Source organism: Capricornis sumatraensis, chromosome 12, assembly GCF_032405125.1.
Source record: "Capricornis sumatraensis isolate serow.1 chromosome 12, serow.2, whole genome shotgun sequence".
Taxonomy (NCBI): Eukaryota; Metazoa; Chordata; class Mammalia; order Artiodactyla; family Bovidae; genus Capricornis; species Capricornis sumatraensis.
In genome coordinates this window covers 34063025-34080094 of record NC_091080.1, presented here as the reverse complement: position 1 = coordinate 34080094, position 17070 = coordinate 34063025, and the positions used below count along the sequence as shown (strand labels likewise).

Here is a 17070-nt window from a genome sequence, read left to right as displayed (position 1 = left end):
AAAACAAATAGTTTTCTTCTTCTCTTTTGTCATGAAATGGACTCTTATGTGACTTCAAGTCTTCATTAAAGACATCTCTTTGGCTCCTTCTAAGTTAGCCTAAGCCTAGGAATACTTAATTGAAGTGTTTGTGTAGTGCCGTTGATTCTTCTCTAACAGTCCATGGTACATTGTGGGTTACTGGTTTGTCTTTTTGCCCTTTGAAAACAGTAGTTGTCTCATTCCTCTTTTGAATCCTCACAGCTTAGCACAGTTCAGGGGGTATATTATACACTCAGTTGATGTTTAACTTTTGCTTCACTGTGTAATGGCTATTTATGTATTATAATAGTTTTAAAAATTCAAAAAACACTAAATTCATTCAATCTCCTTTAATGAGTATTTGTTATATATAAAAAAAGAGGTATAAAGTCCTGTTCCCAAGTCCAAACCTCTTATTAACTTAAACCTTGAGTTTTTTTTGAATTACCCATTTGAAATAATTGTCTTTATACCTGAAAAATGGATTTATCAAAATGTTTGAGATAAAAAATATGTATTGCAAGAAGCATAAGACAAACATTTCAAGAGTACAAAATTAGTTGTAGAAATAACATAATTTGCCAGTAAACCCACATTTTATTAGAAATGTGCAAAGCTTTTTGGTGTAAAATTTTGGTTTTTTCATTTTAATACTGAGCACCCATTTTTATTTACCCATTTCCCACAGAGAGGTAACTCCTTGCATGCATTTTATCTCTCCATATGTAAATTCAAGGTTCAATCTTCTCAATGGGATAACAGGTCACAACTCAGAGATTTGAATTGTAATGAATCCAGTGACAAGGATTTTCTCTCATGGATTCCAAAGTCAGCTGGAACTCTTCATGTCAAGATGTAAAAGTCTGTAAGGTGTTACGTTTCCCTCAGATTCTATCCCACAGGAGGCTAAACCCACATCTCCCTCATGTTTCTCATTCAGAAAGAAAAAATAACTGCATTCAGAATTGTTCAACAATTGCTCTTTTGTCTTGGCTCATTTCTTCACATCAAAGTGGCTTTCATATTTTTCCTTTAAGACCGGATTGTTGGTTTAGGGTTGTATAAACTTTGTTGTCTGCTGTCTGGATTTTCACTGAGGACGATCTTCCCTTGATCGTCTTCTAGATGCTGATTAGGAAGAAGGCAGAGAATATAGATTGTAAATAGGATGAAATTATAGTGTTTAACAATATGATATTTGACTCATGTGTATGGGTGCATGCTCAGGGGCTTCAGTCATGTCTACCTCTTTGCAACCCCATGGACTGTAGCCCGCCAGGCTCCTCTGTCCATGGGATTCTCCAGACGAACACTGGAGTGGGTTGCCATGCCCTCCTCCAGGGATCATCTTGCCCCAAGGATCAAACCTGCATCTCCTCTGTTACAGGCAGATTCTTTATCACTGAGCCATCAGCAAAGCCCATTTTATGCATAATTATATCTATAAAAGACTATTATTTCTTATTATAATAAGTGTTAAACTATGTTTTCTTAATAATATTCTGTTTATGATGAAACCAAGTCATCTTTTGATTGAAGGTATATGAACATAATAAAGTTATGCTTTATTTCCTTAGAAAATTTGGATGATTTTTGCATGTTTAAAAGAAATCCATGATAAAGTTTTCACTTAAAAATTATTTGTACAATCGAGTCTTTAGTTTCAAATGTCTATATTGGACTAGATTAAAATCAGATATGCCTATAAATGCATTTTATAGAAAAGCCTTGCAATTTCTTTTGACTATTAGTATGTAATTCTAAGTTCCACAGAGGAAATCTTTGATATTTGATTGTACCAGAATATAAGGTATCCTAAGTGGAAGATGAGAAAATGCACGTAAATGAAGTTATAAAAAAAGTTATAGTGCATAGGTGATATATACATGTATATAACCCACACATTATATCAACATTTTGTACATAGATATATTAATCATTTTCTATAAGTGTGCAGTATATATAGCTTTGAATTTATTTTTGTCTCAAACTGCAGCCTCATCTTAAATTATTTAATAGTTTCACAGAGTTCCAGTGTATCTGCAACTTATTTTTACTCAACTTTGGTATTTAAAGATTTCTTTTCAAATTAACTCTACTTTAATCTATCCCAGTGATTCAATATATTTAACAGTTTACATGAGTATAATTTTCTTTCCATTGATGTTTGCTTTTCTTACATTTTATTAATAGTGAGTAATATGAAAGACTTATTTTCTGATTCATATCAAAATACTTTGCTGAAAATAAAGTGTATTAAAATACTCTCCTTTGTTTTGTCTTAATGTAACAGGTGTGCCACTTATGCAAATCACCATAATCAATATATTTACCTTGAACTCTTTTGTTGGCTTGTATCTTTCTCACAGGTGTGTCTGAAATTAAACAGTTGTAAGTTAAAAATACTTTGAAATTATGACTAACATGAGACAGGAAAACACATTTTAGCAGAAAAGTGTGAAGTTTTAAATAAACATCACTTAAACCTATAGATTTTCTCCTGGAGTAGTGAGACTTTGGCATTGGCCACAGACATTTGTCTTCCTTATATCATAATGAATGTTTACTATTTTTGCAAAACATATTGTTTTATTACGGTATGTGGAGCCCCAGATGGTGTTCCATTTTTGCATGGAGTAAGTGACTTACATGACTTACTTTTCATCCTTTTTATAAAAGGCATCACTTTATGATGAAAGGATGTCTAGCATCCTATGAAGTTTAGCAGAAGTATATTCCCAGAGTTATGCACTCATTTTTTTCCTAGTCATTCCTATTTGTGATATATCAGACTTCTGCCTCTGTAAAATTCTCATTGTAACTTAATTTTGATTAACTTTTAATATGTGAAGCATGCCAATAAGCAATTCAAGAAGTTTGTACCAATTCAATTCCTGAATTGAATTCCAATCCAAAAGACCATTTAAAAATTAAATAGTTAAAAATGATAAGAGCTCATATTTTAGAATTTTAACTGTTCATAACAATGCAGTGTTCATACAATGCTGCTGCTGCTGCTAAGTCGCTTCAGTCGTGTCCGACTCTGTGCGACCCCATGGACGGCAGCCCATCAGGCTCCTCCATCCCTGGGATTCTCCAGGCAAGAACACTGGAGTGGGTTGCCATCTCCTTCTCCAATGCATGAAAGTGAAAAGTGAAAAGGAAGTTGCTCATCATACAATGCAATATTTTGCAAAATATTTCCCAGTTCTCCATTTTTTCTTTTAACTTATTGACAAGACTACTTGGTCAACTGAAATTCACATTTTCATTCTGTGGTTGGACATTTGAGATCAAAGAATAAATATGGTCCCTATAGCGACTTTGCTTCTCTGCTTACCTTCTTTATTTTTTTCTCCAAAGTTTGACTTCTCAATTTTTATATATTATCTGTACTCAACAATGAAATCAAAATTTTTCTGTGATATATAAATATATTTTTTTCAGTTCTCTGAAATCTCATAAAAGTAAGACATGAAACTATGACCAACAGTATTTTTGGCTATATAATGTCAAGAATTAAAAAAAAAAAAAAGAAATATTAAGTATTTTTTGGAGAATTGTGTTTCTGTCTACATAGCACATTTCCAGCATGTCTTTTTATTCTGCCTGGATATAAGTTACATAACCATTTATCATATGCATTAATACTATAGTAAAATGTAGAACTAGGGAAAACCTCCTCAGATTGGATAGTAGGGGAGAGTTTAGGTGAGATAGAAAAGTCTGAATTATGAGTATGCTCCAATTGATATATTTCCCTTAACTTCAGTTTTATTTGGCCACAAAAAAAAATGTCAAGAAAAGATGGAAATATTGTCAAGAAAAGATGGAAATCATTGTATAAAATGGACTTACTAATTCCAAAGAGCACTTATCATGCAACTTAAAACAAGATTTCAACATTACTTTTGAAAACAAGCACTTACACTCAATTTTCTTTTATAAATTTGGCAGCATCTGATTAATGCACATCTAATTACCTAACTTGTTAATTTATCACTATTTGGCTATGACAAAATCAAAATAAGAAATATTCACTGTGGCAAACAAATATCTCTTGAAGAAAAGCTTAATTAAAATGCAGAAAATCAGATTTTCTCTCAGTGGCTCTCTACAATTTCAGACTGAATGACACTTGTATGTTGTGTTTAGAGAAGCAAAAGTGTTAAGGTAAACCAGTCATTGGAATGATCCCACGAAAATGCCCCTCCCCACCATGTTTCCTTAAACACACAAAGTGTTTCCACCCAATTATCTGCAAGATTGTTGTATTTTTACATAGCTATGACTCTGTAAATTTAAAGTAGAGCATAAAATATTACTTTGTTGACCATGTTAGTGTGAATTGACATAATCCTGATAGTAGCTAACATCACTGAGGACATTATTATTATGCAGTGAACATTATTCCAAGTGCTGTCCATATATTGGTTATTTTTATGTAGGTAACATTACCATCCCCTCTTCCCAGGTTAAGAAAAGAAGGCAGAAACACATCAGTTTACTTAAGTTCAAGTTGGAGCCCAGATTGAAAGCCAGACCTAGGACCTGATCCTCTGTTCCGTACAGAGGCCGTAAATCTTCAAATGTTATACTGGCAGATTTATCAAAACCTTCTCAAACAGCTTTTTGTTGTTGTTCCTTTCTCCATAGCCTAATTTTCTGCAATTTTCCCTTAATTACTTCAGTAGTTTCAGTAAATGTAGTTCTATTTAACATAAGAGTGAACAACTGTACACATTTTTGAGAAGAATTTTAGTTAAGGAGTCTGAAGTATTTAAATAACAAATCATAGTATTAGTACCCAATTGACCATTTAGCCAAGTTTATAAACATGAACTAAATGATTGAGGAATACATTCAATTCATCAAAATGTACTGTATGTACCATAAAATGAGCAGTTCAGATAGAAAACTACAAGCTTTGAGATGAAGACCATAGTTTAGCTATAGATCAATATTCTGAAAGAAAAAAAAAGCCTATCTTGCCTGACATAATCTTTATTCACACCAGCTTCACTGGTGTTTCTTGGGATCTAGACAAGAGGACACTTGTTACTCAGTGTTGACCCAATGGTTTTACAGGGCTGGAAAAAAGAAAACTAGAATGTCCAGTTAATGTCCAGGTATTAGTAACTATACCACTTATATTGTCTTCCTTACGAGAAAAGAATCCTTGGAAATGTTTTGATAAAAATTTATGCTGTGGCAAGGATTTACTGTATAGCACATGGGACTCTGTTCAATGTTATGTGGCAGCCTGGATGGGAGGGGAGTTTGGGGGAGAATGGATACAGGTATATGTGTGGCTCAATCATGTATATTTACGGCACAGCTCTGCTGTGTATGCATCCGTAACTATCACAACTTTGTTAACTGGCTATACTCCAATATAAAATATAACATCTTTTAAAAAAACTATTAAATTTATGTTGTGACATTGACAAAATGAATGCTTTATAAGTATGTAGAGAAACCAAACACTGGAAGATTAAGGAGTCAACCTCTGGGATGAACAGAAACCAGAATTAAACAAGGATTCTATTTCTATTGATTAAAATTAGATGATCTTATTCTTGTAACAGGTATTATCTTCTTTTGGCCGAAGTTATTCTTCAAAACTCAGTTCGTTGTTTATAATGGACTTGATAACAGGGGCGTATTGAAGGGGAGGAAAACATACTTACCGGAAGTTTAAGTCTAAATAAATTAAAGCAATATATACAAGTGCAACTACTAGTTGGTTCATTCTCTAAAAAGCACTGCCATTCTACAAAGCTGCTTACTATGGCAAGGACTGAAAAAAAAAGAATTCAACTTAATTTTCACAATATCTGCCTTTCTTCACTCAAATCTCCACCTTTTTTCTAGTAGAGTGTAAGCATTTAGATGTAGGTGAGTAAATTTTGTATTATAGCTTATAGGAAACTGGTTCTACTGTGGCTTTGGGAGTGTCATATACTCCCAGTAGTCTGAAAGGAAGTCTTGTATTTTTCAGACACACATTTTTCTATTGAGGGGAAATTCAATCATTGGTTCAAAAAAATTATTTATTTTTACTATTGCTGAACAGTATCAATATTATGTAAGAGACTCTGCTTATGTAAAAATAAAGAATAATTGCTAAATAGAGATACAGTCCCAAAAGAAATTACAAATTCTTGGACATAGTACTATAATTTTTAAAATTTTAAGCATAAAAGCTAATGGGAACCATACTTTGGATAAACACTAAACTTAAGTTGTGTTTCTTAATTCACAGTATATTTCAAAGAACATATTTGATTTTTCTAGAAAATTTAAATTCTTGTTTCTCTAAAACAATTTAAGTAGTTTTTTGTTAATAAAATGAATTAGAAATTAGTTTAGTCAAACTTCTTTGTGTAATTACCATTGAGAGCTTGTGTAAGATTTTGAATTCTTTTTCTTCTTTCCTTTTAAAAGTAGGTCCTTTTAATGCCATAGAGAACATTCCATATTTTAAAGATTAAAATTAATTTCATATGCAAAATAATTTACAGCTCCAGGTATAGATTATCACTTGAACTGTTAGAAGAAACAGATAACCCATTCCTGAGAATGTAGTTTTGGAAAATAAAATTGCTAAATGCAATTTTTTTTTGCTAGTTCTATGCACTTAAAAAAATTCATAAACATGCCTTTTATTATGGTTGTGGGGGCAGTGAATACATTTTTTAAAATAGAAAAATTATTTCAATTTGGGCTTCTTTTAATAATTACCAATTTTAAAAGCATCCCTCTTTCACATACTAAGAATATCCTTACAGTTGTCTGTATCAGAGCAAAAAAATATTCATTGCTCCCCACTGAACTTTTTAAAGACTGTTTAAGCTAGTAATTCTTTCTTTATATCTCTTACTTTAACCACCATTGACCCAATCAATCTGTTAAGACAGACTTGAAGCTGTTTTTTAACCTAATTAAAAAACAAACAAACCTGAATGGTCAGTCTTTAAAAAGCTGAAGAACTCAGTTATCAGAACCTGTTAAGTGGGTTAGTTGTTTCCCTTTTACTAACCTCCCTGAAGCAGTCTTTTAATTTCTTCATCTTCAAATAAATGACCATCACCACCTTCAATGAATTTGGTGACCTTGGTGACCTCTGAGAGGATACATGTTTACAGCAGAAATTGGTTTATGTAATAAAAGGGCTGGAGATTTGATGCGATACATAATGGCATCTGCCAAACAATAAATTCCAGACCAACACTTGGTTCTTCTTGGTTTTAAGTGCTATTTTTTGATAAGCCAATTTTCTTACAAAGTTGTTGAACAGTATATAACAAATACAGAACAAACCCATCAATATGACTATCATCTGAGTTTCATTCCCTATCTTTGGATTTTTGTCTTGTGTTGGTATGGAACTAGAACAAAGGAGTGAGATAGAGAAGAAAATGTAAAAGGCCTCAAAGATTATATTAGAATTTGATATAAATAGATAGCTTAAGAAAAGTCACATTCTTATTTTTCCAGACATACTGACCTTCTTGCAACAGTTTCTTCAGCGTTTCTTCTGTTTCTCCACCTGTAGTTGAAATCCTAGTGTATTTTATTTCAGGACCTAAAGGAAAGACAGTTTACAAAAATACCTGAAACAAGGGTAGGTACACTTCCTCTGTAACAGTTAGATAGTGAGTAATTTAGACTTTATGGGTCATATGGTTGGTGTTGCAACTATTCAACTTTTCCCTTGTAGTGTGAAAATAGCCATAGACATTGTATAAATGAATGGTCACATCATGTTCCAATAAAACTTTATTTACATAAGTATTAAAAGATGGCATGGGCCATAGGTGCTGACTGCTTGTTTAGACAAATACTTGTAAAATAGCTGAATTCAGAATTTTATGCTAATTCATTGGTGGCAGACTAATACAGAGGTTTACTGAAATTATTTATAAATTGTTTTATACTAACTTGAATATAGTTTGGTGTGTAGACCTTAAGATTAATGGAAAATTCAAAGGAGGGAATGGTTTTTCTTTTAGGATTTAGTAACTCAATAAATAGCAAAGTGAAGAAAATGTATTATATAATACATATGTGTATTCATAATAAAAACACATGCTTATAGATTTGCTCCCAAATTTCCAATTCAGGAGAAAACATAGATTATATATTTAGAGTTAGTATTATTTCTACCAAAAAAGAAATGAATAACTTCAAAACCACCATGAAAATGACTTAAGCTTCTTTAGTAATTCTTATAGAGATATTTTAGGATTAAATGTGATTTGCTCTTTGTAATCCAAGCATAGTTGCCTGGAGCATCCCATGGACAGAGGAACCCGGCAGGCTACAGTCCATAGGGTTGCATTGAATGCACACACACACACACACACACACACACACACACACAGAGTGTTCTATAGTATTGAATTAAAGACTACCTGTAATGATTCGTTCTTCCCTTGTTTCTTTTTCAGTTATTTCCACAGGCACTCCATCAATGATCTTGGTGTATTTTTTAATAATTGGCTCTAAATTGGGGAAGAAAAATGCATTTGATTTGTCCTCGTATGGTGTGTAAATGGCCATAAGCTAGACATTTAATCAAATGTATTAAATGTACATTTGATTAAATGTATTTCTCACAGTAATACCATTTAGAAATCAATCATAATCATTTGGAGAACATATCTCAAATAAATTCAGATAATAGAGGTAGTAGTCATGTCCTGAATCTTGGGTAAAGGAGAGAGCCAACTGTCAAGCTAACACTCCATGTCATACTTGTCTCCTGACTGTGCAATGAGCATTTACAGAGAATCCAAGGAATTGCACATCATTAGAATGGGAACCTTATAAAAAGTCCAGGCTGTGGCTTATTAATCTTATAGAATTTTCATTCTTTCTTCTAGGACCAACATGTTATCTGGTATTGGTGTGATTGTTTTCATTATATTCATAATCATCCTTGCATACGCAGAGTAAAGACGGTTTTGTTGGACCTGGTGATTTAATGGTAAAATCGAATCCAACTAGATCCATTAAAAGGTAAACTATATTTTAATTGATTGGCTAATAAGAATCGATAACTGACAAAAGCTTTTCACCAATGTGTATAAAAGTCAAGAGAAAACATCAGATATTCAACATATTTAAACCAGCACAATTTCAAAATGTTCACAGTGATCCTAAATAGGCTAGGGAAACAGAACGCACCTCCATGGATCACTTCAGTTACCGTTTCACCTTCTTTAATCAGTCTGAATTCAGGATCACCTTCAGTTTTGACCTTTGGTATTGTGCGTCCTGAGGCGTCGTTTTAGGAGACAAATTATCATGTTAATGCAGTCCTTTAAATTTACCAGAACAGGAAATTTATTTCAACACTGGTGTTGCTGAAATGTCAAAGTACTTTGAGGTTTTATGAAATTGGTTTTAAATAGTTCCCATTGTCTTCAGATTGAGTAGTATTTAGGAGAACAAATGACTCCTGGGTCTATTAGTGTGCTACTAAAATGAATTTCATCAGCTTTAGAATTTAAACAAATGTTTAATTGATCCATTTATTCATAGTTATAAATTCTGTTCACACAAAATGTTATATATGACTATACTTTGTGAATCACACAGTATGTACAAATTTCAGTTGCTCTAATGATAGCTAGTGTAGATCTTACTTTACCATACTGATGTCTATTACTTGCTTTTCTTATTACATTTTAAATTTAATTTTTAACTACTCTGTATCTTATATTGTTATCTAATGGGCATAACTGAACATCAAAAAAGCCCAACTTTATGCCTACCTTTAAGATACAATTTTCAGGTTTTATGGGAAAATGGGAGTACTTACCTTTTCTATGTGAATGCTGCAAATATTTACTAATTAATAGTTAAACAGTCCTTCAAATGCAAAAGTTGTGTTACATTTGACTTGCAAAATGATTTTGCTCCAAGAGAAAATCATTTTGAATGTTAGAAAGCTGATTACTACATTACTACATAGTAATTAGATGAGAAGTTCAGTACATTTAACTCATATAGTAACACCCTTTAACAGTTGAATGGAGCTATATTTCCTTATCTTTGAGAAGGTTTATTTGTTTGTCCAGAAATTGTCAATGTACACCATTACCCAGAATTAAATAGTCTAGGAAGATCTAAAATAATGAAACAAGAGTACAGCTGATTCAAACAATAAGTATTTCACACCATAATATTTGATCTATGGGGTCAAGGGACATTGAGTATCAAAACATAAGGCCAAGTTTTTAAGGTGTGGAAACTTCAAAGGGAAAGAACAGCTAAGGAGTTTAAAAGCAGGAAGTGAGTTAATAAAATATCCAAGTAAACATTTCTTTAGAAAAGCCTCAACTAGCATTTGAGAAACATCCTCCACCCTTAAGTTCTATGAAGGCAGGAATTTACTACCAAAAATTTTTTTTTCATATTTACTCTGGTGGGGACCTAGGAAAATACCCAGCACAGGATTGGTACAATAAGTATTTATTGAATTGAATTTCAGTTGATTTATTCCTAATTCTAAAATTTGGTTAAGTACCTTTTCTAAGAAACATCCTAATATATGTAGTAAGAATTCAGGAGTTACCAATGAATCAGCAAAAGTTTAAACAGTGAGAAGGAAATGCCAATAGCAATCCTAGGATGACAAAATTATAGATGGCTGCCAAGGCAAGTATTAATATTTGTCTCCCTCATTATGTTATACAAAGGCAAATTTCCAAATTTTTTAACTTAAGAGTTGTTAATGCACAGGGGACATGATCCCATTTTTCATCTTAGTTCCCTTCATAGGAGGAACCCAAGTAGAGTTGATGCTCCATTGTGTTCCTAATTGAAGAAACAGTAATACAGTAGAATCCTGTTCACAAAGACTGGGAAGATAGATAGGTTGAAAGAAGCTTGAAAGAAAAGAGATGAATCTTGGAAAACAAAAATAGTGCATCTGAATGATTTCTACTGAAGAAGATGTGTGCAAGTGATTATACACAATTTTAGGGAATCTAATTTTAAAAAAATAGTACAAGAATTTTAAAATTAAGGACCATTTTATTTTTTCATTAAAATGATCAAGAAATATTTTCTAAACAAAAATTTCTGTGATTTAACTTCTTAAAGCACCAAATTCTCTCTCTCTTTAAACAACCTAATTTTATTTATTTTAACTTTATTTTTTTGGCCATGCTACATGGCTTGCAGGATCTTAATTCTCCAAACAGGGATAAAGCCTGGGCTACCACAATGAAAACACTGAGCCCTAATCACTGAATATCCAAGGAACATCCATCTTATATATGTATACATATAAGAATATATAATACTATATATAAGAATATATAAAATATACACACACATTCAAGGCTGGAATTAAGGATTCTAAGGTTTGATTCATTGTACCAACTACTTATTTCCTCCGTTCCTAGTGGTTTAATTAAAAATTATATCATGTGTGGATGTACATTTTAAAAGTTTTCTTCAATATACAGCTTCTGTGCTCTCTGAGTCTGTTGAATAAAAAGATATGTGCACTTTTTTGGAGCACCTTCTAACAGTATGAAAGAGATTGATATGGGGAGACTGGAAACACAGCTATAAAGAGTACAGGTGCAGGGAAGAAAGCTCAGTTTAGCGAGTATCTGGGTACTAGTGCTAATGCAATGGCAAATTAAGTTCAAATGAAATCAGATACAAGCAAATGTACTGAAGGTATTAGGAACGCACATTTACTCTTCTAAATAAACTTGCATTCTGCATTCTGCTGTTAAATGAGCATGCCATCGATATGGAGATATTTAGCATGTTAGTTTCAAAAAGAATGTAGATACATTCATAGAAATCAGTCTATTACATGGATTTTTAAGGAACCATGTATACATTGATTTTTACCTTCTGTTTTGATAATAGGCTGAAGACTGCCTTCAATCACTTTAATTTTTGGTTCCACAACTTTGGTTATAATTTTAGTTGCTGAAAGTATAGAAAGTGGAACATAAATGATGCTTACATAAAAACAACCTGAATGAAATTGTCTTTTTTTTCCCCTTTGGTCTTTGTTGGGTACTGAGGTAGCAGATGTGGTAATATGTTCAGGCAGTCATATACAGGAAATAACTCATAGTAATTATCTAGTATCTTCTCTTGTCCAGATGAACTCTGAAGTCCAGTGACTTTGATTTGTTCCAGTGAAATATATACTTTCTATGTGAGGAATTCTACCTAGAAATCTACAAGTTTGAACTGCAGCACTAAAGCTCTTTACCTTCTTTTGTACTTCTTGAAAATACTGGCTGCATAGCAACAAAGACAAATAAACATGATTAATCTCATACAATTCATAGTATCTTAAATTGCATTGTTGGGTTCTTTCTCAATTAGAAGACATTGAAAGAAAAAGACTTGAAATATTTTTCATGCATTTGATGACAGTGATATAGAAAGGAAAATTAAAAAAAAATTAGTTCAGAATACTTAAAAATGGAATTTTTCAGTCAGCCAGCCGTGAGCTCTATGCAACAAATATGATATGATCATATATTTAAATATTTGTTACAGGCTAAAATGACTATAATTTTCATCATCAGTTTTAAACTGAAAGCTAAGTATTTTGAATGTATGTTATCCACTCAACTGAAATAATTATGTGCAAAATATATTTAAAATAGTAGCCAACCATTTGGTCAGCTTTTGATTGCATAGATTAATTGAAAGTGTGCCTATGGAGTCAGATACCAGAGCTACTGACTTTTTATCATTTCTAATTACAGCCTTAAAAGATGGAGTCATTAGATAAGGAACTAAAGCTGTCTGTGCAGTTGTAACAGACTGTGTTGACACACTAGAGGCAAGATGTTAGTACATTTGGATTTCTGTCACATTTTCACTTCAGGTGTTTGAAATTTGTATCTGTGTCAACTCTTTGAATTCATATGGATTCCAGGGCTTAATTGTGACTGTTTCAGTTCTTTCAGATTTAACATGTTGAGATCTCAAATTATGAAACTCTGAAATATATCAAATTGGTGAGCCCAGTTATCCATTCCACAGGTGGTCTGGCCAGAGAGAAACCTTTCCATGAAGGTCTCTGCTGCTACTATCAGAATGGGTTAATTAGCTTTAGCTTAAAAATACACTTCATGTTAAGGAACTTGAAGTTTAGAATATTTATTTGGTTCCTAGTTCTGCTTCAGTTTTGCTTTTCTGAATACTTAAATAGTTTTGACAGGTCAAAGGATGAAGATTAAATACTGATTTTATTCCTCTCCACCTCAAATGTCATATATTTGGCAACATATACTAGAGAGCATTTTTCCCCCATACAATTTAATATGTAAGGTATTTGGGGGACAAGAATAGTACATAATAAGACAAAGAAATTTTAGAGACAGGTCAATAAAGGAACATGAAAATGGAATTTTTGGTTTAATTAGTCTCAACCTTCATCTCAACTATGCTTCCAAGTAACAGCATACACGTCAGAGAGGAGTTAAAGCAATATTCCACATCAGCATGTAAATCTCAGAGCTCTTTCAAGAGCTGTGAGTAGGTAGACAAGATTCATTAGACTTGCATAATTTCATAAAATGTAGATTATTCTCTCTGAGTAGGTATCCAATGTAAGTAAAGGAAAATAAAGGAATTATAATATTTTAGGTCATTGTAAGCAAAATAGTGCATTGATACATAGAGAAAATGGTGAACCTCTCATGGATAAAGTAGGGAACTGCAGTGCAGGCATAATTTTTATGGAGGAAGATGACATAGCATTTCTGATGAATAGAGCTCATAATGTTTTCTGATTTTTTTAAATAAAAAATATCTTTAACAAGACTGTATACTTCCAGACTGGAATTTAAACCATGTGGAAGTATAACTATTTCCAACTAAATCTTTGAAACAGTGCTGATCTGGCCTGATTCTAGGATTGTCCATGTCAATATCACATACTTGAAATCAGTAAGAACAGCAGACATTTTGTTTTGCTCCTTACATCATCTTTATGCCTGTTCCATATCTGGTGTAAATCTTAAGGAAAATTTTCTTAATTGAATAACAGGATGCTCACAGTATAAAATAGAACAATTCTAGCCAAAATAAATGTACAAATGGGTGCAACGCTTTAGCTACTGATATGTTTTGAGTGTTGAACTGTAGAGTCAAAACAAAATGAAAAAGAATTTCTGCTTTGAAAGCTGCAGTGGAAAAGAGGAAAAGACAAAGAAAGAAAAAACTACACTGAATAAGAAATACTATGAGTTAACATTTATGCAAATGAAATACCTTTACCATGGTTAAGAAATAGAGGTTTAATTTTGATAATCTGGTAGAGTCAGGAATAAAAGAAACCTTGGAATCTAGAAACTCTAGGTTTATCACCTGACAATGTTTTTGTTCCTTCATCCAATTTTGAATGGGGAGAGTTTTTTGAACCACCAGCCCATAAACGTTAGAATTCTCTGACAGTCTGCCCTTAAATAGCTGAGGTCTTGAGAGTGGAATGAGCTAGAAATGTTTCAAAAATATTATTTCTATTTCCACACATTTGAATTTTCAAATAGCTCTGGAATTCATCTTAGCTGTCTTTTTCCTATATGTTTGTATGACTTTCTCCCTTGCATGTTTGCCATGCTAACAATTGAATCAAGCTGTGAGTGAAGAAGTGGTTCATTGGAGGTGAAAGGTCTCCTCCAGACTGCAAGCCCTGTTTCAAGTGGGATGAGTTTTGCCATTGTTTGGAATTCTAAATACCAGATTATCAATCATCTCAGTAAACACAAAATTATTTTCTTTTTTTTACATCTTGCCACATATATGTGACAAATATTCATTATGTACTTACTGTAGACAGTTATGGGGATTTCTTTGAAGGTACTGCCACGAACAAACTGAAAATAAATATATTTAGTAACATGAAATGTAGTCGTTGCACTAACATGAAATGTTGTCACTGTATTAACAAAATCGTGGCACCATGATTTTTAATTCTCACTAAAGAAGTGAAACTACCATTACATTTAGTAAAAAATGAAGTCTTCATGTCACCTTCAAATTTCTTGCTATTGGGAAGACGGCAAAAATGGTCGGATTTGTTACTCAGAGTTTTAAAAATTATAAAATAGCAAATCCCAAATTAAATGTTTATTACATAATATTTCATATGTTGTCAGGCACTTTAACCCTACTGATATTCAACCCAGTGTTTATTCCCAAATATTCCTTTGCCTTTAATTATTGTGCTGTGTGCTTAGTCACTCAGTCATGTCCAACTCTTTGCAACCTCATGGACTCTAGCCCACCAGGCTCTTCAGTATATGGGGATTCACCAGGCAAGAATACTGGAGTGGGTTGCCATGTCCTCCTCCAGGGGATCTTTCCAACCCAGGTCTCCTGCATTGCAGGCAGATTCTTTACCATCTCAGCAGCTAAGGAGACCCTAACTATTGTAATTAGTGGCTATCTCTTACAAGTAAATATCTTTCCCTTATATTCTGTAGCAAAAATATTTGATGATAGAAAAATTATTGCTTTTATCTACATGTCCTATCTTCCCTACTGGATTGTAAAGTATTGAAGAAATGATCCCAATGGTGTATAATCAACAGAGAGCAATGTAGTCAGGGTATACTTACTTATTAATGTATACATTTCTAGTTTTTTATGTTAAACCTGCAATATCTGTTAAGCACATTAGAAACATATGCAATAGCCAGGCTCCTCTGCCCATGGAATTCTCTAGGCAAGAATACTGGAGTGGGTTGCTATTTCCTTCTCCAGGAGATCTTTCTGACCCAGGAATCAAACCCAGTTTTCCTGCATTGCAGGCAGATTCTTTACCAACTGAGCTACAAGGAGAGCACTATGCAATGACATCTGTACCTTAATTTGGATGTATTTGATCAGTTTATTAAGTATTTCTAGCAGCTGATCATTTCCAACAGGTGTGTCTGCGAAGAGGAATATAAAATGAATATTGTGAGAATCAATGAAATAAAAATCTAGGTTTCTATTGAAAAAGATTTATTTTTCATTAATCAGTTCAATAATTACCAACCTGCTGGATAGAGGAGTTTATCTACGACATGAATGACGCCATTTGTTGTCATGATGTCAGATTCTTTTGATTTCAGTTCATTTACCAGAAGTGTATCATTTACCTGTTAAAACAGGGGATAATGTCAATGGGAAATTTAATGAACATTAGGATAACTGAATACTGGATTAACACTCTCATAGATATATTCTAGAGAACTTACTCCTTTCAGATAGATTTTACTTCCTTGTGTGGTCTTTAAAATGTTAGTAACGCCAGGTTCAAAACCTTTTCCAATGAAAACTCCTGGTGTCAGGTGATAAAGGATGATGTTTTGAAGAGCATTTTTGTCCCCTAGGAGAAAAATATATATATTTATTTAATAATATGTCATATATTTTGACATTTTGATATTATGACGACTAAGGGGAAAATATTTCTTTGTAATGATTTTTTTCCACTCTGTAATTTCTCATAATGTCATTGTTCTCTCAAGGCAGTAACAATGCTATGTCAAAACATAGTCTCTTCAGTCAGTTCAATCAAAATATTATCCAACTTACTGGAGGAAAAAAAATCAAATTATTTTTTTGAAATTGTGACTATTTCCTTCTCTGTCACCTCACTGTGTGGCCTTTAATAGAGATGACATAAGTGATTATCTAGCCCCACAACATGACAGTAAGGAGTTATTTGAGAACGCTGATGAGGGAACCTCTACATAGTCTAAGTGGAATAAGAAGAGGAAGGCTAGCCATGAATATGAAAGAGGGAACTGTGGGGGGCCGACATCTAGGTAGGAACACTTGAGGAAGAAATGAGATCATGAAATCAAGGGGCAAATATATCTGGTGTTCACTTCTACTCACGAATCAGAATTTCCTTTTCTTCATTAGTCATTCCCTTAAAGGCATCATTGGTTGGTACAAATAAAGTCCAATCTCCAGGCTGTGTTAGGAGCTCTTTCAAGTCTGCAGCTTCAAGTAGACTGAGGAAGATGCTAGGCAGGAAGGACATGTGTTTAT

General features: G+C 33.0%; 1 protein-coding gene across 8 annotated transcripts in view; it reads right to left on the bottom strand.

The window, feature by feature from the left end:
* Nucleotides 1–386: 386 nt before the first annotated feature.
* POSTN (periostin) overlaps nt 387–17070 on the bottom strand; it is a 34787-nt gene continuing 18103 nt past the window's right edge. The window contains exons 12-23 of one of the 8 annotated variants that reach the window (XM_068984321.1): nt 16915–17045; nt 16269–16399; nt 16067–16169; nt 15892–15959; nt 14855–14900; nt 11905–11985; nt 9214–9303; nt 8439–8528; nt 7532–7609; nt 7064–7147; nt 2355–2396; nt 387–1149 (exon numbers count right to left, since the gene is read on the bottom strand). In XM_068984321.1, the coding sequence (XP_068840422.1) occupies nt 1112–1149; nt 2355–2396; nt 7064–7147; nt 7532–7609; nt 8439–8528; nt 9214–9303; nt 11905–11985; nt 14855–14900; nt 15892–15959; nt 16067–16169; nt 16269–16399; nt 16915–17045 (982 nt within the window). In that variant the 3' untranslated portion in view covers nt 387–1111. Of the gene's footprint in view, nt 1150–2354; nt 2397–7063; nt 7148–7531; nt 7610–8438; nt 8529–9213; nt 9313–11904; nt 11986–14854; nt 14901–15891; nt 15960–16066; nt 16170–16268; nt 16400–16914; nt 17046–17070 lie in introns of all 8 variants that reach the window. The other 7 variants (XM_068984324.1, XM_068984325.1, XM_068984322.1 and 4 more) reach the window with 7 other exon arrangements.